The 22,306-nt window shown below is 46.2% G+C and overlaps 1 protein-coding gene across 1 annotated transcript in view; it reads right to left on the reverse strand.

Moving 5' to 3' along the window:
• Window positions 1–20,617, reverse strand: part of TRIM66 (tripartite motif containing 66) — a 46,918-nt gene extending 26,301 nt beyond the window's left edge. The window contains exons 1-10 of the mRNA XM_011947589.1: window positions 20,518–20,617; window positions 13,567–13,670; window positions 11,480–11,627; window positions 10,158–10,290; window positions 9,712–9,828; window positions 8,212–8,326; window positions 7,518–7,664; window positions 4,805–4,922; window positions 2,050–2,954; window positions 254–415 (exon numbers count right to left, since the gene is read on the reverse strand). Of these exons, the coding sequence (XP_011802979.1) occupies window positions 254–415; window positions 2,050–2,954; window positions 4,805–4,922; window positions 7,518–7,664; window positions 8,212–8,326; window positions 9,712–9,828; window positions 10,158–10,290; window positions 11,480–11,627; window positions 13,567–13,575 (1,854 nt within the window). The 5' untranslated portion in view covers window positions 13,576–13,670; window positions 20,518–20,617. The remainder of the gene's footprint in view (window positions 1–253; window positions 416–2,049; window positions 2,955–4,804; window positions 4,923–7,517; window positions 7,665–8,211; window positions 8,327–9,711; window positions 9,829–10,157; window positions 10,291–11,479; window positions 11,628–13,566; window positions 13,671–20,517) is intronic.
• Between the last annotated feature and the right edge of the window lie 1,689 nt (window positions 20,618–22,306).

A 22,306-nucleotide genomic window follows, 5' to 3' on the forward strand; every position in this document is an offset into this window, starting at 1 on the left:
TTTCCCTTCCCCCTTCCACTCTGCATGAAGCCCAGGAGGCCCCATTTTAAGTGTGAGTGGGGGAGTGGAAATGGGGAGGAGGAAGATCTACATTGCTGACTCACTAGGGCAGAAGGCATGAATCAGGGCTGTGTAGTGTCCAGGGATGGAATAGGGATGCTCCTCCCCCCACCCTATTCTCCTCCTCCAAGTGCCTGGGGTCTTGGCTGGCAGTGGGTCCCATGTGGTCAGGGAAAACAGGCTCCTTTAGTACCTTTCTCACCACATTTGGAGAGGAGTGCTGGATGGTGCTGTCCACTGGGGGGACACCAAGAGAGGTTTCTTCCCCAGACGCCTGGGGCAAGGCAGCAGCAGTATTCTTGTCAAGAGGGAGAGCCGGCTTTGAGCCCTCAGATGCTGGGGGCTCATCTGTAACCTGGAGAAGAAAATAAGAACTTGGGTGGGTTTGACTGCAGAGAGTGTAGCAGCAGCAGCAGCAGCAGCAGCAGTGGCAGCAAAGGCTAGTGCTCACCCTGCCCTGCCCATCGTCACCACCTACACATTGTGTACTGCTTAAATGTTTTCCAAAAAGAAAAATACTCTTATCCCAACCTTCCAAAGACTATATGCTAATGTGAAAGTCTTAGGATGGAACCCAAACCAAGAATTCTGAGCTAATTTTGTGATATTCACTTTAGCAATCATAACCTAATTTTGACTTACATTTTAGCTTGTGGCCCTCTACGAACCCTAGACCCTTCTCTGCCATCACACGGATTATTCTATATCTCCTCAAAAGAACTGGGCCTCAGGGGAAGATATTGAAGTGTGATCTGAAGTTGTCAGTACTGAAGCATAAATGTAAGGCCTTAGATTCTATAATAAAGTAAAAATCTGTAAAGCTGCTTTGAAGATATAAATGTGATTACAGATTTAAAGGGGACACCACTATAGAAAAAGTGAGAGAAGAGTAGAGAGAAGAGGATAGAACAGGAGGTTCTGGGGGAAAAAGAGAAAATCAAGAGCTAAGAATGAAGATGTGAAATGCAGCAAAGATCCCAGGGGTCCAGACTGCACCTCTTCAACTGTCTTTTAGCTGAGAAAAAAGAGGAGCAGCATCCAATATCCTCCTATGGAAAGAAGAAGACTTCTGTGGCATTACAGAAATGTCAGCAGACCAGAATCCAAGTCTTAGCTCTACCTCTCGACGTTGTATGATATGTAGACAAACTGCTAGGCTTCTCTAACTCCCACTTACATACCTATAAAGCACAGATGGTAACGCCTACCAAACAACATTGTCAATAGGATAAATGATATGGTGCATATAAAACATACCCAGCTTAGTAGAAGTAAAAAAGTTTAAGTCTATATCTGTGCAATATTATAAAAGTGCTGCCTGCCAGCATCTAACATGGACCCTCATTCTGCTCCTTAAGCTCTGCCCTTCCCCCTGTCTGGGATTCATAAGGTCCAGCAAAGGAGCTAGGCAGATGACAAGATAAGAGACAGCCTCTCTTCTGCTCTGGCACTGGTAGGAGTTCAGCACAGCTCAGAAGGTACCATCGGTGGGCAGGGTCCCTACTGTCATCCAGGAAGACAGGGCTAAGCCAAGCTACTCTGGAGAGTAGTGAGCCTAGATCTAAGTTGGGACTGGGTACTATGCTCTCTGGAGCTTTTCTGAGGTGGGAGGTTGAGTCCAGGGTAGTCTTGAAATGTGAGGGCTGAGCTCAAGGCAGCCCTAAGGTGCAGAAACTGTATTCCTGTGCTGCCTTGTTTCAGTAAGCTAGTGGGTGGGTGGACAGAAAGGCCTCCAAGAGCTCATCTTCAAGAGATCTCTGTGTCTCAGCTGCTCATCTACCTCTGCAGAACATCCCTGCAGACCACTCACCCAACAAATTCCATTGATTCATATCCCAAGGTAGCCAACTCTGGGTTGTGGCAGCCACGTAAATATTTTCCCATCTTCATTGTAGAGAGAGGGCCACAAGCTAAAATGTGGGGAGGCTGTGTTCTGTGAGTGATCCTAGGATGGGCAGAATATGCATGCCAAGCCACCCTGATGCTTACCTGCAGGGTCTCCTCCTGGCTCTGGGACTGAACAGGTGCTGGCTGCCTCACGATGTAGTTGATCTGCCCCACAATGGTTTGCTGAAGATGCTGAGGAGATTTGGTCTGACTCAGTTGCAGGCTGGGCTGTTGAGCCTGGAGAAGAAGCTCCAAGTCCTTCTGCATTTCCTCCAGCTCAAACTTGTGATGCATTATGTCCACATTCTGAGAACAGGCAGGCCCAGGAGGGCTCTCGTGCTGACTAGAAGCCAGATGCTGGGATGGAGGTAGAGGTGGGTGTGGCTGCTGTTGGGGAGCAGGGAGGGGAGGTGGTGGAGGTGGTAACTGCTGCTGTGGCTGCTGCTGAAAGTGACTGAGCTTCAGCTTCTGGTGGTGGCCAAACTGGACTTGGATAGAGGGTGTCTGTAAGGTGGGCTGGGCATGGGTTCCTTGCTGAACATCCTGTGGGGGGACAATGCACACGGGCTGGGAAGTCAGCTGCTGCCCCAGCCGCTGGGATGTGTGCTCCTGCTCCACAGGGGGCTGGGTTTCCAGCCAGGGCTGCAGCAGCTTTGGTGGATGAGGGCTGCAGGGCAGCTCTTTCTCCCTGGGCAGCAGGGCAGAGCACTGCAGAGACCCCAGCTGCTGGGGCACCATCTCAGAGGGCTGCCTAAAGTTGTGGGCTGGGTGCATGCTGGGTGGGGGGACATGGCCTTTGAGGGAAGGCGAGACTGAGGAGCAGTGGGAGCAGCACACAGATGAGGAGCACACTGCTGGAGACTGGAACTTGTGGGAGGGGTGGCTAAGAGCCTCTTGCTGAGCCACTGGAGACTGGTGGCTTTGATAAAAGGGTGATGGCCCCTGTAAGCCTCCATAAGCAGGAGCATCTGCCCGGGACACTTGTCCACCTTCAGTGGTTATGCAGCCTGAAAATGCAGAATAGAGAGTTTTTCAAGTTTTTCAAGTTGCTCCCACCTTGCTACTTCCTGCTCCTGGGACAAAAGAACCTCATTCAACAATCCTGTACCAGGCACAGAGACTAGGAAATTCAACCCTTGATATCCTAGACTCAGTCTAGAATGCTGCCAGTAATAGCACCTGTATGGACCTGCTTTGGGGGTCTAGGATATTTGAGAAATTAGCTCAGCTTTTACCAGATGCTCAGCCCTGACTGTTTCTGTCCCACTAGAGAAACCATAAGCTCTCTCAAGTAGCACTCACTCATTTTTTTTTTCAACAGAACAGCCCAATCAGACTCTGACAAAAAGAATCAACTTTGGGGTGGGGAGGAAGTATGCTAGAAAGTAGCAAAGGGTAGAAAGTCATGCCTGGGACCAATGAACAAGTTCCCAGATACAGGCGTGGGGAACTGTGTGTTGAGCAAGCAGGATGGAAGAGAGTGGGGAAGCTCTAATACCAGGTAATATGGTTTGGAGCTGTGTCCCCACCCAAATCTCGTGTTGAATTGTAATCTCCAGTGTTGGAAGTGGTGACTGGTAAGAGATGACTGGATCATGGGGGCAGATCCCTCATGAATGGTTTAGCACCATCCCTTTGGTGCTGTTCTTGTGATAGACTTCTCGTGAGATCTGATTGTTTAAAAGTGTGTAACACCTCCCCCCTTGCTCTGTTTCTTGCTGCTCTGTCCATGTGATGGACCTCTTCACCTTCTGCCATGACCGTAAGTTTCCTGAGGCCTCCCCAGAAGCCAAGCAGATTCCAGGATCATACTTCCTGTACATCCTGCAGAATCATGAGCCAATTAAACCTCTTTTCTTTATAAAGTACCCAGTCTCAGGTATTTCTTCACAGTAATACAAGAATGGACTAATACACCAGGTCAGTGCCAGGTACCAGCACTGCCCCCTGAGGTCTCTAGGTCCCTTGTGCACAACTAGATCTATGGCTAACTCAGTCTAACGACTCCTTCATCTCATTATTTTGATGAGGCTTACTTAGAGGAAGTCTGAGCTCCTTAAGGAAAATGTGTTTTATTCACCATTGGTTCTTTGGTACTCAGCATGGGGCCTAAACAAGGGTAGGTGCCTGTCAAAGGTCTGCTGAGTTAAATCAAAGGAAAGAGGGAAGAAAAGAAATAAACCTACATATCATTTTGTCACTTTGCGAAGTTCAACAAATTTTCAATAAGATTAACAGCCTCAAATGAAGCAGCTGGCCATCAGTTTAACAAACTCGTTGGGCTGTCAACACAGGCACAACTTCAAGCTGTCTACATTCTGCCTAAAGACTGAATGCCAGCAAATGTTTGCAGCAGGGAGGAAAAATGCACAAGGCCATGAATTATCTGCTTACATCTCAACTCAAAATGATATGTCTGTGTAACACAAACATGCACACGCAGTTTCACTGTTGCTGAGATACCCCTGCTTGTGCCCACACATGTAGACCTTTGTGTGACCACAGAGACACACATTCATCTGTACTGCCATACAGCATTCTAGAGAGCAGGGTGACTGTCTTGTCTCCTTCTCAGCAATAAAACCAAGGTAACAGGACATTTACACAGAATGGTAAACTCAGATTTCAACTGGTCCCGATACAAAGTTCTATATTGCCACTGTTATTTAAATTCCTTATTCTCTCCTCTTCCCCCTCAGGAAAAAAAAAAAAAAAAAAGTTTGCTGAATGATTCCAAGACCACTGGCAGTCCCAGGGAGTGCTTTTTCTTGGGCATATGCTGACCTACCCAGTAAGGTAAGTAATTAGGTCAAAGCCCAAAGGGTGGGTAGGCCTGGGTGGGTGGGTCCAAGCTCACCAAGAGAAGCTAGCTGCTTGGTCCAGAAGTTAGGCTCCCAGGTGAATCTGATACTCCAAGGGGAGCCAGGATCTGTGTTACAACTTGTCTCCAGCAATCGCTGCATCTGAAACACAATCTGACAACAGCACCAAAGGTCATTTATTTGGGCATCTTGCACCTAAATGACAACTTCCCTTCCCTTACTCTTTGGACAACCTGAAAGGCTCAAAGTCATGGCCCTTTAATCTCTGGTCATCCTCCATATTCTCATTCTCTTGCACCTTAGCACCGGCCCATCCTCCCAGCTGATCCCTTTCCTCTTATCAAGACTTCTGGAACCTACAGTCTTTTTTTTTTTTTTTTTTTTTTTTTTAATTGAGACCAAGTCTCACTCTGTTGCCCAGGCTGGAGTGCAGTGTCACGATCTCAGCTCACTGCAAGCTTTGCCTCCCAGGTTCACTCCATTCTCCAGCCTCAGCCTCCTGAGTCGCTGGGACTACAGGCGCTCGCCACCACACCCAGCTAATGTTTTGTATTTTGTTTAGTAGAGACGGGGTTTCACCATGTTAGCCAGGATCGTCTCAATCTCCTGACCTCGTGATTGGCCCGCCTCAGCCTCCCAAAATGCTGGAATTACAGGTGTGAGCCACTGCACCCAGCCTGGAACCCCTACATTCTTATCTTTTCAGGCCTCAAGTGATTTGTCATTCTCACTCATGACATCATTGACTGGTGCTCCATTCATTCTACCATCACCTCAATTTAAGAGCCTAGTGGGGGCAGGCATTTTCTGAGCTCCCCATTGCTGTACTTCCATTTGCAGGTAAAACACCCTTCTGTCCTACACAATAGCCCTCTTCCTCTCCCATCACTTTCATCTATTTCTCATCACTAACTCTCCTATTTATCCAGGGCTTTGGCAAGTGTCCAACTTACCCTGCCATCCTCTAGTTAACTAATGTCCCAACTAACATCTTAGCCTCTTATTTCGTTGATCTCTTGCATGGCAACCACCTTGTTTTCAGTTTAGTCACCATATCTAGACCCTATTAATCATTTACAACCGTTCTACCTATGAGACCTTTAAACTCCAACAACCCACCCTGGTCATAACAAGTTCATGCTCTTTCAGAGTATGTTCTTCAACCTCTCCAAGCCCTGCTCCTTCAGTCCACAGGACTCCCCAGCTTCCTGTCATTTACAGTAACGATATCACTACTGTCCTAATTCCCTTCCCATCGCCAACTCCTACTCTTAGGTAATCCAGTCATACCAAAGCCATGTTACCTGGGGCCACTTCAGTGATTATTAATTTCAGCAGCACCCCTCAGCCCTTTCTCTTGTCACTTCTTGTCATCTTTCTCTTCCACTGCACTCAATGACCATTTAAAATCTTCACTTTGGTGCTACTTACCAATGTTTTAACCCTCTTATTATCACCTCCTATTTCACAGAGAAAAAAAAGACACCATAAAGGATAAATTACCCCAAACTTGTATCCCTTCTATCCTCAAACTTAACTACAGCATTGTCCCCTTCCTGTCCTCCCATCTCAGAAGGGACTGTCCTTGTGTTTAAGGTCAACCAGTTCACTCTATATCCTTCCTCCTGCTTTCTCAGTGTACTTACCCCACCACACACCCCTCCTCTCTATCTTCAACCTCTTCTCCTACATACATGTGTGCAAATGTTTTTCAAGCTTAAAAAAGTTTCCCCCAACTCTGCCGTTTTCTCGGGCTATGTTTTTATTTTTCTTCATTTCATTTCTGTCTCTACTTCCTCACCATCCATCCTCAGTCTCCTCATTCTAGCTTTTGACCCTTCTACTTTGCTGGAGCTTCTTTCAGAAGATAGCCTGATTCCCAGATATCGAGGCTGCTCTTCACTATTCATCTTCTTTCACCCATGCAGCATTGCCAAACGGGTCACTTAAAATTGGAAACTGTTCGTTTCTGTGTACCACACTATGTTTTGCTTCCAACTTCTGACCAGTGCGTCTCACTCTCCTCCACTCATCATCTTTCCTCTGTCTATGCTGAAAACGATGGTATTCCCTGGGTTCCCAACTTTCTCTCTTCTTGCTCCACACACTCTTGCAAGGTGATACCACTGATTTCCTGGTGACTCCTACATTTCCTTCTCCAAAACCAACTTTTCTTCTGACTTCCACACCCATATATTAGAACAGCTTTTTAATGGTAGGTGGCTTGGAGTTGGTTTTGGATGCACTATAGGCACCTTAGACTCAAAGTATTCAAATATAAACTCCATCAACTTCTCTCAAAATTCTTGCTCCCTCTCCTGGGTGCTGCTGTCCTCTCAAGCCTAATACTTCAAACTTATCTCCAAATCCTTTTTTCTCAGACCCCCATGTAAACCCCAGTAACTTTCTATGAGATGCCTAGCACACTACTCATGTCCAGGGTAATGTCTGAACCAGTGACCTATGACAAAAAGCTATAGACTTTCCCAACTGAGCTACCACTGGGAGGGCAGGACCATTTCAGCACCTGCGTCCTCTTTGCACTATGGGATTTGGTGAAAGATGGTGTTTACTTACTAACCCAAAAGCAGTGATTGAATTTGAAGGATGGAAGGAGCTGCTATTTTATTCCTCCTTCCATCCTAAAAAGAAAAGGCACTTCCAAGGACCACCTCATTGCCCCTGTTACAAAGGGGATGCTCTGATAAGCTTCAAGAACAGGCTGAGGAGTTGGGAGATTCCTCTTACCAGCTCTTTGCTGAAAAGAAAAGGGACACTGGTTTTGCTGCAGACAGCCCAGTTGATGAAATTCTGCACATGCTCAAACTGACGGTTGAGAACCATGATGCTCTGTAACTGCTGTTCCAGCTTCTGCTTTCTCTCATTAGTAATCCCCTGGGTACAGAGAGAAGACAGTTATTGGACTGTAATCCACCTGCTTGGGAAGTCTGGTGGCCTGTGTATGTCACTGATGGAATCAGATGAGACTACCCTTCTGAGAGGACAGCAGGGCAGAGTGTTGCCATGGGATGCTGGTCGATGGAAAAGGGGAGGGGGAGATGGTGGGAGATTTTATAGTGCAAATATGGAATGGATAATAAATGAAAGAGGAAATGAATAAATGTCTATATCTCTTGGACATAGATTGGCGAAGAAGGTAGTTTGTTTCATGACTTTCTCTTCCAAGATTATAACCCTGTGTAATTAAGGATGGAAGCTGTTTAAGAGACAGAGCATCAAAGATCAGCTTGAACTGATTTTCTAACCCTTCATGAGCCACCCTCCCAAAATTAGGCTGACATTTTAAAATGCAGGGAGCAGGAGAGAGATTTATGGAAGCTGCATATCTGAATTACGGCCTAGGCTTCCCTCAGTCCTGGGACTAGCTTGATCTGTGGATGGTTTCTGAACCCATCCATCTGATCCATCTGTCTATACATACCTCTAATTCCTCTATTAGCCCATTGGCCTGTTTGTTCAGCTCATTCATCAGAACCATCTTGGCCATTTTGATCTGGTTTTCCACCTTCCTATGCTGATGCTTCACTTCAAAAATCCTGTAAACACAATGGGACAAACCATGGTAAGCTTTCCTCATGGACTATATGAAGACCAAGAGACAGCAAACATAAGAAGCAACTTGGAGGCTGCCTACTGAGATCAGGGCCTAGCAGACACCAAATACAAAAAAAAAAAAGAGCCTTCCTCCACCACCGCACCTTTTGTACACCTGAGCCCCACTTGATCAAAGTTCAGTTTGGTTTTCTCTAGGTAAACCTCAAGTCTACACCCAGGTCAACCCAGTAGCCCCCAGTTGACACAGCACTAGAGGTAGGACCAAAAGAGAAAGTATGGGAATGATTTATTTTAATTTGTTGTCTTTAAAAGGAGGATGCTCCAATAAATGTCGCCATGAGGCAAAAATAGGCAGAAAGCAGACTAGTGGTTTCTGAGGGCTGGGAGGTGTTGGGGGAATGGAGAGTGACTAATAATGTTTACACTATTGGCATAATAATATATTATATAATAAACAATAATAAACATTATATAATTATATAATAAATAAACATATATAATGTTTACTATAAACATATAATAATGTTTATATTAATGTGGCTTTTTGGGGGGATGAAAATGTTTTAAAAGTAGACAGTAATTATGTACAGTTGCACAATTCTGTGAATATACTAAAGGCCACTGAATTATACATTTAAAAAGAATAATTTTATGATATGTACATTATATCTCTAGTAAAGCTATTTTTAAAAATTTAAAAAGCATGGGCTTTGAAGTCACCACAGCCCCAGCGTCTAAACCCACCACAGTCACTGGCTAGTTGTGTGATCTCAGATAAGTTACCTAACCTCTATGAACCTCAGTCTCCTCACCAGCAAAATGGAGATAATCCCTGACTGAAAGAATGGCAAGAACTGAATAAAATAATGCATACATGATACCCAACGCAGTGCCTGCCACATCAGGTGCTCTCAGCACCTACCACTTCTTCTTCCTATGTAAAATACCAATGATTTCATGTGATTTGTAGATTTATAGAGAACACACAGGGAAAGGGGTGATAAAGCGCAGATTGCTCCTGGTTTGTTCCACCCTCATAAAAAGCAGCACTCTCGTCCCTACTGTCTGCTTGGTACCTTGTTCTCAAGCACTGACTTCTGGCTAGTTCATAAGGTGTATGCTGTGACCCAGACTCACTCTGATCATCCTGACCTAGCTTGGTCTCAGTTACCAAGTGATGACTTAATGGTCCCTCCTTGGCCCTGAGACCTCTAAGGCCAAGACATATGCCTTCTAGGACATATGCCCACATCTGCTTAACCACAGTTCTTCTTCACAGGCACTACATCTGACGGCCTGGTTTCGGAATCCTGGGTGTGCAGGAACACAGCATTTCCAGCACCGGCAAGGCACTAGCCTGTGCTACCTGTCCTCAATTTGCTTTGCAGATGTCTGTAGACTGGATTTCTTATGTGCCACCTGTGTAGTCACACTTTCCAGAAGCATCCTCTGGTTTTGCAAAACTTCTTCAACATGTCTGCACCTGGGGAATGAGACAGAGAAAAAGCTGAGAAGGGCTGAGTCCTACTTTGAGCATGCCAACCAAGCGGGAATCTTCACAGGGGATTGTCTCAGCCAGACCCACGGAAGCTGTGATAACTTCTAGTGAAAGTCTAAGGCACCACAGGCTCTTAGCCCATTAGGCCTTTTCCAGGAAAGTACCACAACAGGAGCAGGGAAAAACTTCAGCCCAGGGGCTGTAGGTTGGCTTGGGCAGGGAGAAGATTTTGATGCATGGGGAGCCCCAGAGCTCTCCCAAGTAAGAAATCCAGAGCCCTCCCCAGCCCATTTCAGGCAGTCTGTCAGCCCTACCTGTGTTCTTTGTGTTCCACCATTAGGCAGCTATGGCAAGTGAGCATATCACATGTCTCGCAGAATAGCTTGAGTACTTCCTGTGTGTGTAGAGGACAATACAAGGTGAAGTCTCCGGGACCACCACTCACTCCTGCCAGAGAAGACAGAGAAAGTGGGCTTCTCTTGCTCAGTTAGACAGACCTCTCAGTTAAGATTTGCTGCACAGCCCTCAGCCTTCAGAGGACACTGCAGAAACACAGAGCTTGGGGGAAGTGGTACAAATAGGAGATGACTCTCCAGGGGCACAAGCAGGATTTTGGGCTTAGCTTGGCTGGATTTGCCCAGTTGTCCAGAAATAGCACACCATCAAGCCTGAGCATCCCACTACCTGCTACAGGCTGAGGAAGGCACTTGCTGCTACTCCATATAGATCTCCTGCAAAATAATGAATCCTTCACAATTAACCTCAACCTGTTCATTAATCAGGATTCTGTTTTTAACAGAGCTGAAACCAGCTACCCAGCCTTGCCAGACTCCAGGCTGGATCTCATGGATCATGAACTCTGGTTCCTGTGGATTTGACAGATGTAGAACCCCTTTCACAATTCAAGGGCCTTGAGAAAAGACTTTCAAGAAGAGTGTCATTTAAAACAGATGGTGGCCGGGCGCAGTGGCTCACGCCTGTAATCCCAGCACTTTGGGAGGCCAAGGTGGGCAGATCACCTGAGGTCAGGGGTTCAAGACCAGGCTGGCCAACATGGCAAAACCCCATCTCTACTAAAAATACAAACATTAGCTGGGCGTGGTGGCGCATGCCTGTAATCCCAGCTACTCGGGAGGCTGAAGCAGGAGAATCGCTTGAACCCAAGAGGTGGAGGTTGCAGTGAGCCGAGATCGTGCCACTGCACCCCAGCCTGGGTGACAGAATGAGACTCCATCTCAAAAAAAATAAAAATAAAAATAAAATAAAACAGATGGTGCTGGATAGACAAACAAGTAAGCCCTGATCCAGACTAAGTTATTCAAGTAAATAAATTAGAAGGGTGGCATGATTGCTCTAGAGGTGAAAGGCAGGGAGCTCAGCTAGCTTCCACAATAATCCAACACCTTCCTCCCTGTACCATTTTATCCACACTCATCCACCCCCACCCCCCACAGGGAGGGACAGGAGTGAGTCACCCCTTTGACTCTGAAGGAGACTTCCTTTGGGAAAGGTTCTGAGACTGTCCCTACCTTCTCCCCCAGCAAGGAAACAAGATCGAAGAGCTATTCCCTAGGTATCTTAGGGTTCAGCCCTGCTTTAGGGCACGGGAGTGGGTGGGGAGAGGTAGAATTGGTACCTGGAGATCCCTTCTGGGCCCGAGGAAAGAACGGGCCCCCAGAGACAGGGCTGTGTCGGTGTTCCTCTGTGCAAGAGCTGCATAGCCAGCGATTGCAGTAGGTGCAGAGGATATGTGCTGCCCTCTTCTCCTTACACTCGGAGCAGTTCTGGAAGCAGAGAGTTCTGGAGTTACTGACATGATCCTCATTTGGGTCTGCCTCCACAAGTGGCAAATACTCTAAAGACAGGGGTCCTGCAGGCCTATTCCTCCACTATTTTGGAGTGTAGTCTATTTTGCAGAGCTGTCTGGGAGTAACATGCCAGGGCTTGTGAAAGGAAGCATCCTTTGTGACCAAAAGAACAGTGGCTATGTCAGGCATGGTGGCTCACACCTGTAACCCCAATACTTTGGGAGGCCAAGGCAGGAGGATTGCTTGAGCCCAGGAGTTTCAGACCAGCTTGGGCAACATAGTGAGACCCCATCTCTACAAAAAGTACAAAAATTAGCCAGGAGTGGTGGCACATGCCTGTAGTCCCAGCTACTAGGGAGACTGAGGTGGGAAGATCGCTTGAGCTCAGGAGGTCAAGACTGCAGTGAGCCAAGATTATACCACTACACTCCAGCCTGGGCAACAGAGGAAGACCCTGTCTCAAAAAAGGAGGAGAAGGAAGGAGGAGAAGGAGAAGGAAGAAGGAGAAGGAGCAGGAGGAGGAGGAGGAGGAGGAAGAGGAGGAGGAGGAGGAGAGGAGGAGGGGAAGGAGGAGAAGGAAGAGGAGGAAGGAAAGGAGGGAAGGAAGGAGGGAGGGAGGGAGGAGAAGGAGCAGCAGCAGCAGCTGTCTCAGGGGCTGTTCACATGAGTCCTGTCCTGAAGCTAAGGATACCCAGATACATAAGCCAAGGATCTGACTTCATGCTATCCATAGCACACAGGATGGTACGCATTAACTGAGTAATGCTGTAATAAAAAGGATGCAACATATGCAAAGGAAGCAAAGGAAGCCTTCCAGGAACTCAGTCTAGGAGTGGCTAGGAAAAGTTTTACAAAAAGGAAACATTAGAGCTGGATACTGAACGACAAGTAGGTTCACCAGGCAGACAAGGGAGGAAAATGTTAGAGGGAGAGCACTGGCAAAAGCAGGAAAGTCAGAGAGGAGTGCTTCAGAGAGGAGAAGGCCCACATATGGGATTACACAGCAAGATGGTCAAATGCAGCCAAGAAAGGGCAAGTACAGAACAGCGTTCAGAGTTGTGCTCCACACCTGGGTTCTGCCTGATCTGAGGGTATCTAGGCCTCTCCCAGTCCAAATGTTCATTCATTTGGTAAGCAAATATCTTTCCAGGGCTGATATAAAACATCAAGAGAAGGGGAGATTTGGAAAAGTTGGCCTATCTGTGCCTGAATCACAGAGGCCACCAAACTTATGTGAATTCTGAAAGTTTTACTAATTAAACTATGAATTCCTTGAAGGTAGAGTATATGGGTCTATCTCCCTAATATCCAGCACAGGGCCTGGCACATGTGACACATTCAGCACAAATCAGTCACAGGAACAAGTAAGTAAATTAGTAAATTAGCAATTTACTAATTTAGATGACAAGGATACCCTAGTGGAAAGAGGAACAGAAGGGCTGCCAGCCAGTAAGTGATAAAAAATTTAAGAAATTCAGGAAAAAGGTGATAGTTGGTAAATACAGGCAAGGTTAATAAGCCCATTTAATCTATGGTATATGAATTTCAACTCAGGATAATAAAAAAAATAAAACAAAAGCCCAGTACTGGTATTTTTCAGTAAGAGCTGTAAGAGAGAAAAAAATAATTATATATAGAGTAAGCAACTCTTAATATACCTTAACTTACACTCACCTTCTGCTAAAGGGATTGATACTAAAAAAAGTCAGTAATTTTCACTTAATAGAAAACCCCCTCATTGTTTTCCCCAACTCATGCATTTTTATTTTCTTCTAGATGGATGGACGGATGATTAGTAAAACTGAAAGAGAAGTAACAAATCATATAGAGTGATAGATAGATAGACAGACTTACGGACAGGGGCCTCACAGATTTCAGAAAAAGATCAGCTGCTTCTTTCCTTGCCCTGACTTACCCTGGCCATCTTGGGTTGCTCAGCAGGAACACACTGCAGAAAAAAATGTTCAGTTACATCCCTGGTAAGATATACTTGTTCACACCCAGGACAGGAGATGAGCTCTGTGCAAGAAAGAAAGATAGCAGAGTCAGAGAAACATGGCTGATTATACCTAAGGCCTGGACATGGGGCTTTCTAACACACAACGCCAAGATACGTGGCAATACCCATGTCTGCCAAAATGAACTACATTTGATGCCATGGCCTGCATTTACTATGTGGGTACCCTGAACATCACCATCCCATTGGGGCGTTCCCTACAGACCAACTGGTCTCCTCACATTCTTGTCTTTACCTGGTCCTACCTTCCTCCCCACCCCATAAGCCATGCTACTACAGGCCCAACCCTGCTTTGGTTCTGACAATCAGGTGCCTTCTTGCTGCTCCCATTCCTCATTCCACATCCCTAAGAGCACAGCTCCCATCACTAGCCAAGATCCAGGGAGTCAGTTTAGTTAGAGGCATAGCTCCAGGTCATTACAGTTACCACATAGCAGGATGATTTGGAAGATCTCAAAGCTACAGCTTCCAAGGCTTTAGTCAGAGAAAGGCAAGCCCTCTCTGCCTGCTCATCTAGGAGGTATTTTTCTCTTAGGACAGCATATACCAGTCAGTCTGCCTCTGAGGCTCAGAGGTCTTTTGGAGGGCTCTCTCCCCATAGCCCATGTTGGATGCAACATATATATGTATATTTTACTTATGAACAGCTTGACCTACAATCTCTCCCCAGAGAAATATATCAGTCTCTAACACATTCTTCAGCATAGTAGGCTTCTGGACTATAAAAGTAGCAAAAGACTCCCACTCTGGAGACCACAGTGATTCTGCCGGCCCACCCCAAGAGCAGTCAACCTACTGGGAACAAGAAAATGAGCCTCTGGAGTAGGGCAAGGTACCTGCGTCCAGGGATGAGGGTGATCTGGAAAGGGGTTGGCTATGGCAGTGAATGCAGCAGTCCCGCTACAATCTCCTCTGTCTCATCTCTTCAAAATACGGAAGATGGATATAATGGCAGTTGCTCCGGACTTATAGTCAGACAAATGTAAGCCCAAATACCAGGCTTACCAGTCAATGACCTTGGGCAAAACAATCTCACTTAATTGCTCTGTGCCCCACTTTCTTCATATGTAAAATAGGGAAAACAAGAGTTGCTGTGTAGATTAAATTAGATAAAACTTCAGAAATCACATGGTCCTCCATGAATGTTGACTTTGGATTCAAAAGATTCCTCATATCCTATTCACAGTAATGCAATAAACTCAATTATCAACTCTCTCTGGTGATGAAAGTTAGTTTGACTGGTAGATTCAAAAAACGGCCACAAATTCTTCCTCTCCCTGCATCCATACCCTTGCAATCCTACCATCAAAAGGTAAGACTCTCCACGAGCTTCAAGTCAGTGATGAGTTTTTAATTTTTAAAAGCGGTAGGACCCTTCGCCCTTTGAATCTAAGCTCACCTCGTGACTTTCTTTGGCCAACAGAATGCAGCAAAAGTGACAAGTTCTCCAAGCCTAGGCCTCAGTGGCCTTATATAATTCTGCTCTTGTTCTTAGAACTCTAAGACTGCCATGTGAAAAATCTAACCTGGCATTGAGATTGCTGGAAGATAAGAGAGCATGCAGAGAGAGATCTCAGTTGTCTCAGGCATCCTACCTGAGGCCATCATAGACCAGCTAGCCCCAACTAACACACTAGCCGAACACAGACGCAAGAGTGAACACAGTCATAATTATCTAAGCCAAGGCCAAACCAGAAGAATTACCCAGAGAATCCCAGCCCAAACAGCCAAACTGTAGAATCATAAACTAAATAAAGTTTAGTTGTTTTAACCACCAAGTTTAGAGGTGACTTGTTATGCAGTAAAAGCTAACTGATACATCCCGGGAAAATCAAAATCCACAAAATCATGAAAAATAATAGTTTAATACTCCCTCACCCCACCAAAAAAAAAAAAACAAAAAGGAAGAAAGAAAAACTTTCTGAGTCTTTGCAGAGCCATGAGTGTTAATGACAGGACTGCATCTGGAATGTCCTGCATATTCTCCCGCCTGTCAAGAACAATGGCCAGAGGTGGAGAAGGATGCTCTCTACAGGTGACATCATCCAGGGGAATAAGGCTACTGTCCCTCCCTTCCACTTGGTTCAACCTAGGGAGGCCTCCTCATCTACGCCCAGGACAGAAATGCTGCTCTAATTGTTGAAAACAACATCCACAAGACTTCCCTGGTACCAGATGCCCAAACATCAGTCACTGTAACATGGCCTCATGAGCAGAATGAAAAAAGAGAAAGAACTTAATAGGTCAAAGAAGGCCTCATTACACATCCTCTGCTCCCTTGGCCTTAAAGCCAAAGTCCTCAGCTTGGCATTCAATGCCCTTTGCAAATTGACCTTACCTCTCTCTAATCTCATCTTTAGCTTTGCCTGCCATACACCCTGTGTTTTTGCCATGCCCAATATCTCTGGTATCTCTTGGATACACCGAACTTTTGCCTGACTCTGTGTCTGTGAAAAATGCTGATTCCTCTTCCTGAAATACTCTTTCTTGACCCTCTCCTTTTCAGATAAACTCCCATTCATTTTTTCATACCTGTTCAAATGTTCCACCTTTGAGAAGCAGGGTTAATTTCCCCCAGGATTAGTTAATTAGTCCCTCTTCTGGGTTCCCACAGCACCCTGAACATCCTTCTAGCACAACAAATATCACACTGCCTTTCAAATACCTGTTCATATGTCTGTATACAAAAATAAACCACAGTTTGTATTAAAGGATATTACTTGGTTTTTAGCAGATTGAATTATAGAGTAAGTCCTCACTTAACATCACTGATAGGTTCTTGGAAACGTCAACTTTAAGCATGATGACATAAAATGAAACTTTTTTTTCGTCAATGTTATAACAAAAGGATGTTTACTTAAGGACCTGCTGTACATCGTTTTGCTTAAAATCATAGTTTCTTTTTTTTTTTTTTTTTTTGAGACGGAGTCTTGCTCTGTTGCCCAGGCTGGAGTGCAGTGGTGTGATCTTGGCTCACTGCAACCTCTTCAAGCCATTCTCCTGCCTCAGCCTCCCAAGTAGCTGGGATTACAGGCGCCCGCCACCTCGCCTGGCTAGTTTTTTTTTTGTATTTAGTAGAGACGGGGTTTCACCATGTTAGCCAGGATGGTCTCGATCTCCTGACCTCGTGATCCACCCGTCTCGGCCTCCCAAAGTGCTGGGATTACAGGCTTGAGCCACCGCGCCCGGCCTAAAATCATAGTTTCTAAGAATCTAGTCGATGATGGTAAATGAGGACTGCATTTCTTTTTTTTTTCTTTTTTTTTTTGAGATGGAGTCTCGCTCTGTCACCCAGGGTGGACTGCAATGGCACAATCTTGGCTCACTGCAACCTCTTCAATCCGGGTTCAAGCAATTATCTTACTTTCTACACCATTAAAATGAGGGGAATAGGAATGCAGGGAAATACAAATTATCCAACCCATTTACTCTGCCTACAGCAGCCAGGCGTTTTTTTCTCCTGGAAGCCAGGCCTGGTGGCTCACGCCTGTAATCCCAACACTTTGGGATGCCAAGACAGAAGGATCATCTGAGGTCAGGAGTTTGAGACCAGCTTGGCCAATATAGCAAAACCCAGTCTCTACAAAAAACACAAAAATTAGCCAGGCGTGGTGGGGAGCACCCTGTAATCCCAGCCTCAGGAGGCCAAGGAAGGCAGGAGAATTGCTTGAAGCTAGGAGGCGGAGCTTGCAGTGAGCCGTGATTGCGCCGCTGCACTCCAGCCTGGGTGACAGAGTGAGACTCTGCCTCAAAAAAAAAAAAAAAAAAAAATTAAAAATTAAAAAAGAAATTGAAGAAAAAGAAATATTATCCTGGGCAAGATGGGAAGGAACAGAGAGCCAAATAGCACCCTGGCTATCATCCTTGTCAGAAAGTCAGGGAACAAGTTTGTAGTTGAAAGGAAGCCTGGATTTAAGAGATTAGCCCTCTAAGAGGGGCTGTGCAGCAAAGAGCAGAGATGGAGGATCATCACAGTGGTGCAGGCACTGTCTCAGGGAGGCTGCGGGCCCCAGAGTAGACCCAAAGGACATGCACTCTCTTTGTGTCATAACACCTTTGTCCAGAAATTCTTCTCTTCCCTCAGAAGATCCCTAACCCCATCAAGCTGACTCAACCTTGACTTTTTATTTTTTTAAAGAGATTCTCCATTTTTCAATGAAGATATCAAAGTAAAGTTTTACTTTAGACAATTGGAATATATCAACTCTTAGAGCTGCATATAACCAAACATCTACTTAACAATATTTAATATTAATTTAGTTATAAATACATATTTAAATCACATTGTACATAAAATATTATTTAGATATCATGCTTATTTCCATTTTATTTGGTTAATTATTATTCAAACGACTGCCCTACTCTTGTGTTTCACATACAAAAACACTGATTCTGAGAAATATAGAGACAGGGCCCCAAGTCCACATGATTATCCCCCATGAGATGTGGGGCTTCTGCCTCCAGAATGAGGAAGTCACAGACACCAGAGGTGCTCCTGAGAACTTAGGAGCCTAGGAGAGCAGCTCTGAAAGTGGAGGACATTTAGTCCATCTGTCACAAGTGCAAACACTTCTGGTCCTTGAGAGGTGTGGGACACATTTTCATCTGTACACCACCACTCTCTGAACCAGGCACTTTACATGTGTAAAAAATTCCCCAGGTGAAAACAATGTACAACCAAGTTTGAGACACAGCACCTATGAGAGAGCACCCCCTTCCCCTGTAGCTGAGCCTGATAGCTGTCTCCTATATCATGCAACTGAGAAAGGCACACTCGCCCAACTGCACCCATTAACTTGTCATTTACCTAATGTAAATGACGAGTTTTAATAATGGGTGCAGCACACCAACACGGCACATGTATACATATGTAACAAACCTGCATGGTACCCTAGAACTTAAAGTATAATAATAATAATAATAAAAAGAGACTAAGAAGTTAAGAAAGACTCTGAATTCAGCTGTGATGTAGTTCCCCTCTGGCAGAGAAAAGGGCAGATTCCCAACAGACAGGTAGTGACCTGATACTCCTGTATCTGGGGATTGGCACTGAGTTGGGAGCCAGACTCCCAGCTCAACTGCAGGACCCATAAGCAGACCTAGAGTGCAGCCTGAGGTTTGGCACTACAAGGACTGCTGCTGGGACCTAGAACATGCGCTGAGCGTAGGCCTTAGTGAGGCAGCAAGGAAGTTGGGCCCACACTGGGTAGTCTACCTTTCAGACATGAACAGCAGGGCCAAGGCAACGTGGACACCAGGGAGGTAGGGGAGGAGAGAAATCCCAAAGAGGTCTCAGAAAGCTGGTATCGGGTCAGCTTAGGTCACCAAGCGAGAACACATACGTCACATAAGCCTGAGACCAATGCTAAGCAATCTTCTGAGCGTTAGGAAGCCCTTCATTCCACAGCTCTTGTCCAGGGCTCCAGGCAACTAGAAGCTGGGGTCCAAGCTCTGATCCCAACAGAGAAATAGCATCCACTGGAGGAGCCTGATGCTCCTCTGCTAGTTCCAACCTGTAGACCCAAAGCTGGACAGAGCTTCACTGTTCATCCAGGCAATTCCCCACCACACAGATGATGACATGGAGGCCCAGAGACAGGGAGGAGCTTAGCTAAAATCACATGGCCCTTGTATAACATAGGTGATACTGTGAACCACTAAGCAGTCCCTGATTATCTCTGTAGCCACAGGTAAGATTCTCTACCTCCCTATGCCTCTGTCAGATGCTAAGCAATGAGAAAAAACGCTCTAGTTGTACCCTCTGGCAGGCTGGACATCCTCACTAACAGTTCTGCCCTCCCACCCCTGGGCAGCCCCAGTCTACTTAGCACCAGCTAAGGCCCCCACCACACAGTCCCTGAAGGCTTCCTCCAACTCACCACTCAGAGCAGCACCACCTTCAAGAAACATGTTGCACCCCATCCCCAAATACCCAGTCCCTACTAGAAAGACAAATTTTTATCCAAGTCACCCCTAAAGTGACTGCTGCTTCTGCCCCAGCTGCCAGCAGGCTTACCTGTGGCCCTGATGCCGTGATTAGAGCAACACCTGGGATAGAAGTCAGAGGAGCAACAGGTGAGACCACCACAGGTCCAGAGGATGGTGCTTACCAAGCGCCCAGGAACACCCACCCTGCATGCTGCAGCCAGCCGGGCTGCAAGGCCTAAGCCTCGGGGAATGGATACTGGATAGGGTAAGGGGAGCAGCCTGGATCCTCTCCTTTCTCTGATGCATCCTCAGCCAGGGCTGCATTTCTCTAGCTCACCTGAGATACTCCTGTAGGAAAGAGCTTGGTTGACTCCTCCTGTTTCTGTTTATCTCGAAGGCTCTGCAGCAATTTTCCCAAACTGAACAGCGAGAGGGAGACCTCAAAGAGGCGACTCTCTTCCTAGCTGCATCTCCTTCCTAATCCTCTGGGTGCCTTGGAATAGAAGCTCAGAAGGAAGAAAACGACATTTTCAACTTTCAGGAACTAGCTCTGTCGCTCTCTGCACAGCTCGGGAGACAGCACTCTCAGCCTTTTAGGACTCCATCCAAAAATCCATCAGCCCTCCATGTTCCCCAAAATGACAGTGCTCATGTGTGGCTGGAACCTGCCCCGATCCGGCAGCTCATTTAAATAGAGCTCATCACAACAACAGTGTTGGTGGAGAAGTGAGTAGCTGCAGGGCCCTGGGGACCCCCTGTTTATACGTAGGAAGAATGATGCAATCTGGGTATCAAAATAGCAATCCAGAATGGAATAACAGGCTCACGCAGCAGCGGTGCCTGCACAGCCAGAGCTCAAGTTGACACACTCTGTCAGCCCCACACTGCTGCAGCACGCAGATGCCAGGCACACACTCTCACCGCATCATTTTAAAAAACAGCAGGAGCCCAAGATATCCCTCCATGCCCCCGGCACTGAAGGAGGGTGTGGGGGGGCCTTCAACAGACATTGAAATCTGTCTCCTACATACTCACCTGCTCCTGCCACTTCACCTGAAGTCCTTATCCTGTGACGTCACAGTCAGTTGCCATAGTGACCAACTGTCCGTCACAAGCAGAGGATTAGGACTTCGGATGGAGAAGACACACATTTATGATGCAAAAAGGTCCTGGGGGGGTCTCCCTTGGCAGTTAACTCTACCCACCAGGAAGATCCAGTCACATACAAGCAGGGAGGGAAAAAGGGAAGGATGAACAGGGTTGACTGGAGGAGACATAGGATGGGGCAAGGCTACAAGTACAGCATAATTTCAAAAGCACAGAGCAACCAGATGTGGGGGAGTGGCAGGGATATGCCTGGAAAGACTGGCAGGAGAGTAAGCTCCTAGAGGAAACTGAATGCTAAGCTCAGGAGCTTGACCTTCATCCTAAAATAAAAGGCAGCCCAAAAAGCTTCTGGAGAGTGACTGAGCTGGGCTTTGTGATTATCTTGATGGACTGGACACAGGAAGGTCAGGGTAGTTGAGCATTAATGGGACCCTAAATGAGGGTAGAAATGGAAAAAAGCAACAGAAGACTCATTTCAAAGAGAACTGACAGGACACAAGCAAATTAGGATGTTGGGGCTAGTGGTAGTGTGTGAAGAACAAAGAGTCAAGTGGAGGGCTGTCACGAACAGAGGTAGGTAACAGGAGGAAGACAGCAGTGGCCAAATCCCATGTTATCTATGCCTTCCTTTCTCTGGCATCCTTGCCCTCTTAAGATCAGGCCTCATTCTGCCTTGCCTGGACCAGTGATGCCCAAATCTGGAGAGCTTGTTAGAAATCCTGAATCTACCAAACCCAAATCTCTTGTGTGTGGATGTGGGACTGGGAATCTGTATTTTTAGCAAGCATCACAAACAATTCTTAGGCATTCAGACCAGCACTGGTTCAAAGCCCAGCAATCAGGAACCAATGGCCTGGACAACTGCAGTAGTACAGCAGGTCTTCCTGTATCCAGTCCTATCTCCTCCAGTCGTTCTTCTCACTGGGCCAGCATGAATTTGTTTTTTGTCTTTGTTTTTTGTCTTTGTTTTGTTGTTTGTCTTTTTTTTGTTTGTTTGTTTGTTTATTTTGAGACAGCATTTCATTCTGTCACTCGGGCTGGAGTGTGGTGGCATGATCATGGCTCACTGCAGCCTCAGCCTCCCAAGCAGCTAGGACTACAGGTGTGCACCCAGCTAATTTATTTTTCATTTTCTATTTTTTGGAGAGACAGGGACTTACTCTGTTGCCCAGGCTGGTCTTGAACTCCTGACCTCAAGAGATCCTCCCCTCTTGGCCTCCTCAAGTGCTGCGATTACAAGTGTGAGCCACCACAACCAGTCAGAATGACTTTGATCATATTCCAACGTACAGATGTAACCATATTATACTGATCAAAAACTTTCAATGGCTCCCCACTGTCCACAGAATAGCTTAATCAAGATCCTTCACAATTTGGCCCTAAGTTTCCTTTCTGAACAGAATCCATACTTCTCTCTTTCAAGCATTCCATATTCCAGCCAAAATTAACTCCCTCCTGTTTCTAATATTTGCCCTCCCCTCCCCTCCATGTGCCTCATCCTAACACTATTCCCTACCTGGGAGTCCCTTGCACATTTTTCTGACTCTGCCTGGTTCCTGCACAGTTATTCCTACTTGGTGTCACCCACAGATTCAAACCACCC

The sequence above is a fragment of the Colobus angolensis genome, unplaced genomic scaffold (assembly GCF_000951035.1).
Source record: "Colobus angolensis palliatus isolate OR3802 unplaced genomic scaffold, Cang.pa_1.0 Scaffold269, whole genome shotgun sequence".
In the NCBI taxonomy this organism is placed as follows: Eukaryota; Metazoa; Chordata; class Mammalia; order Primates; family Cercopithecidae; genus Colobus; species Colobus angolensis.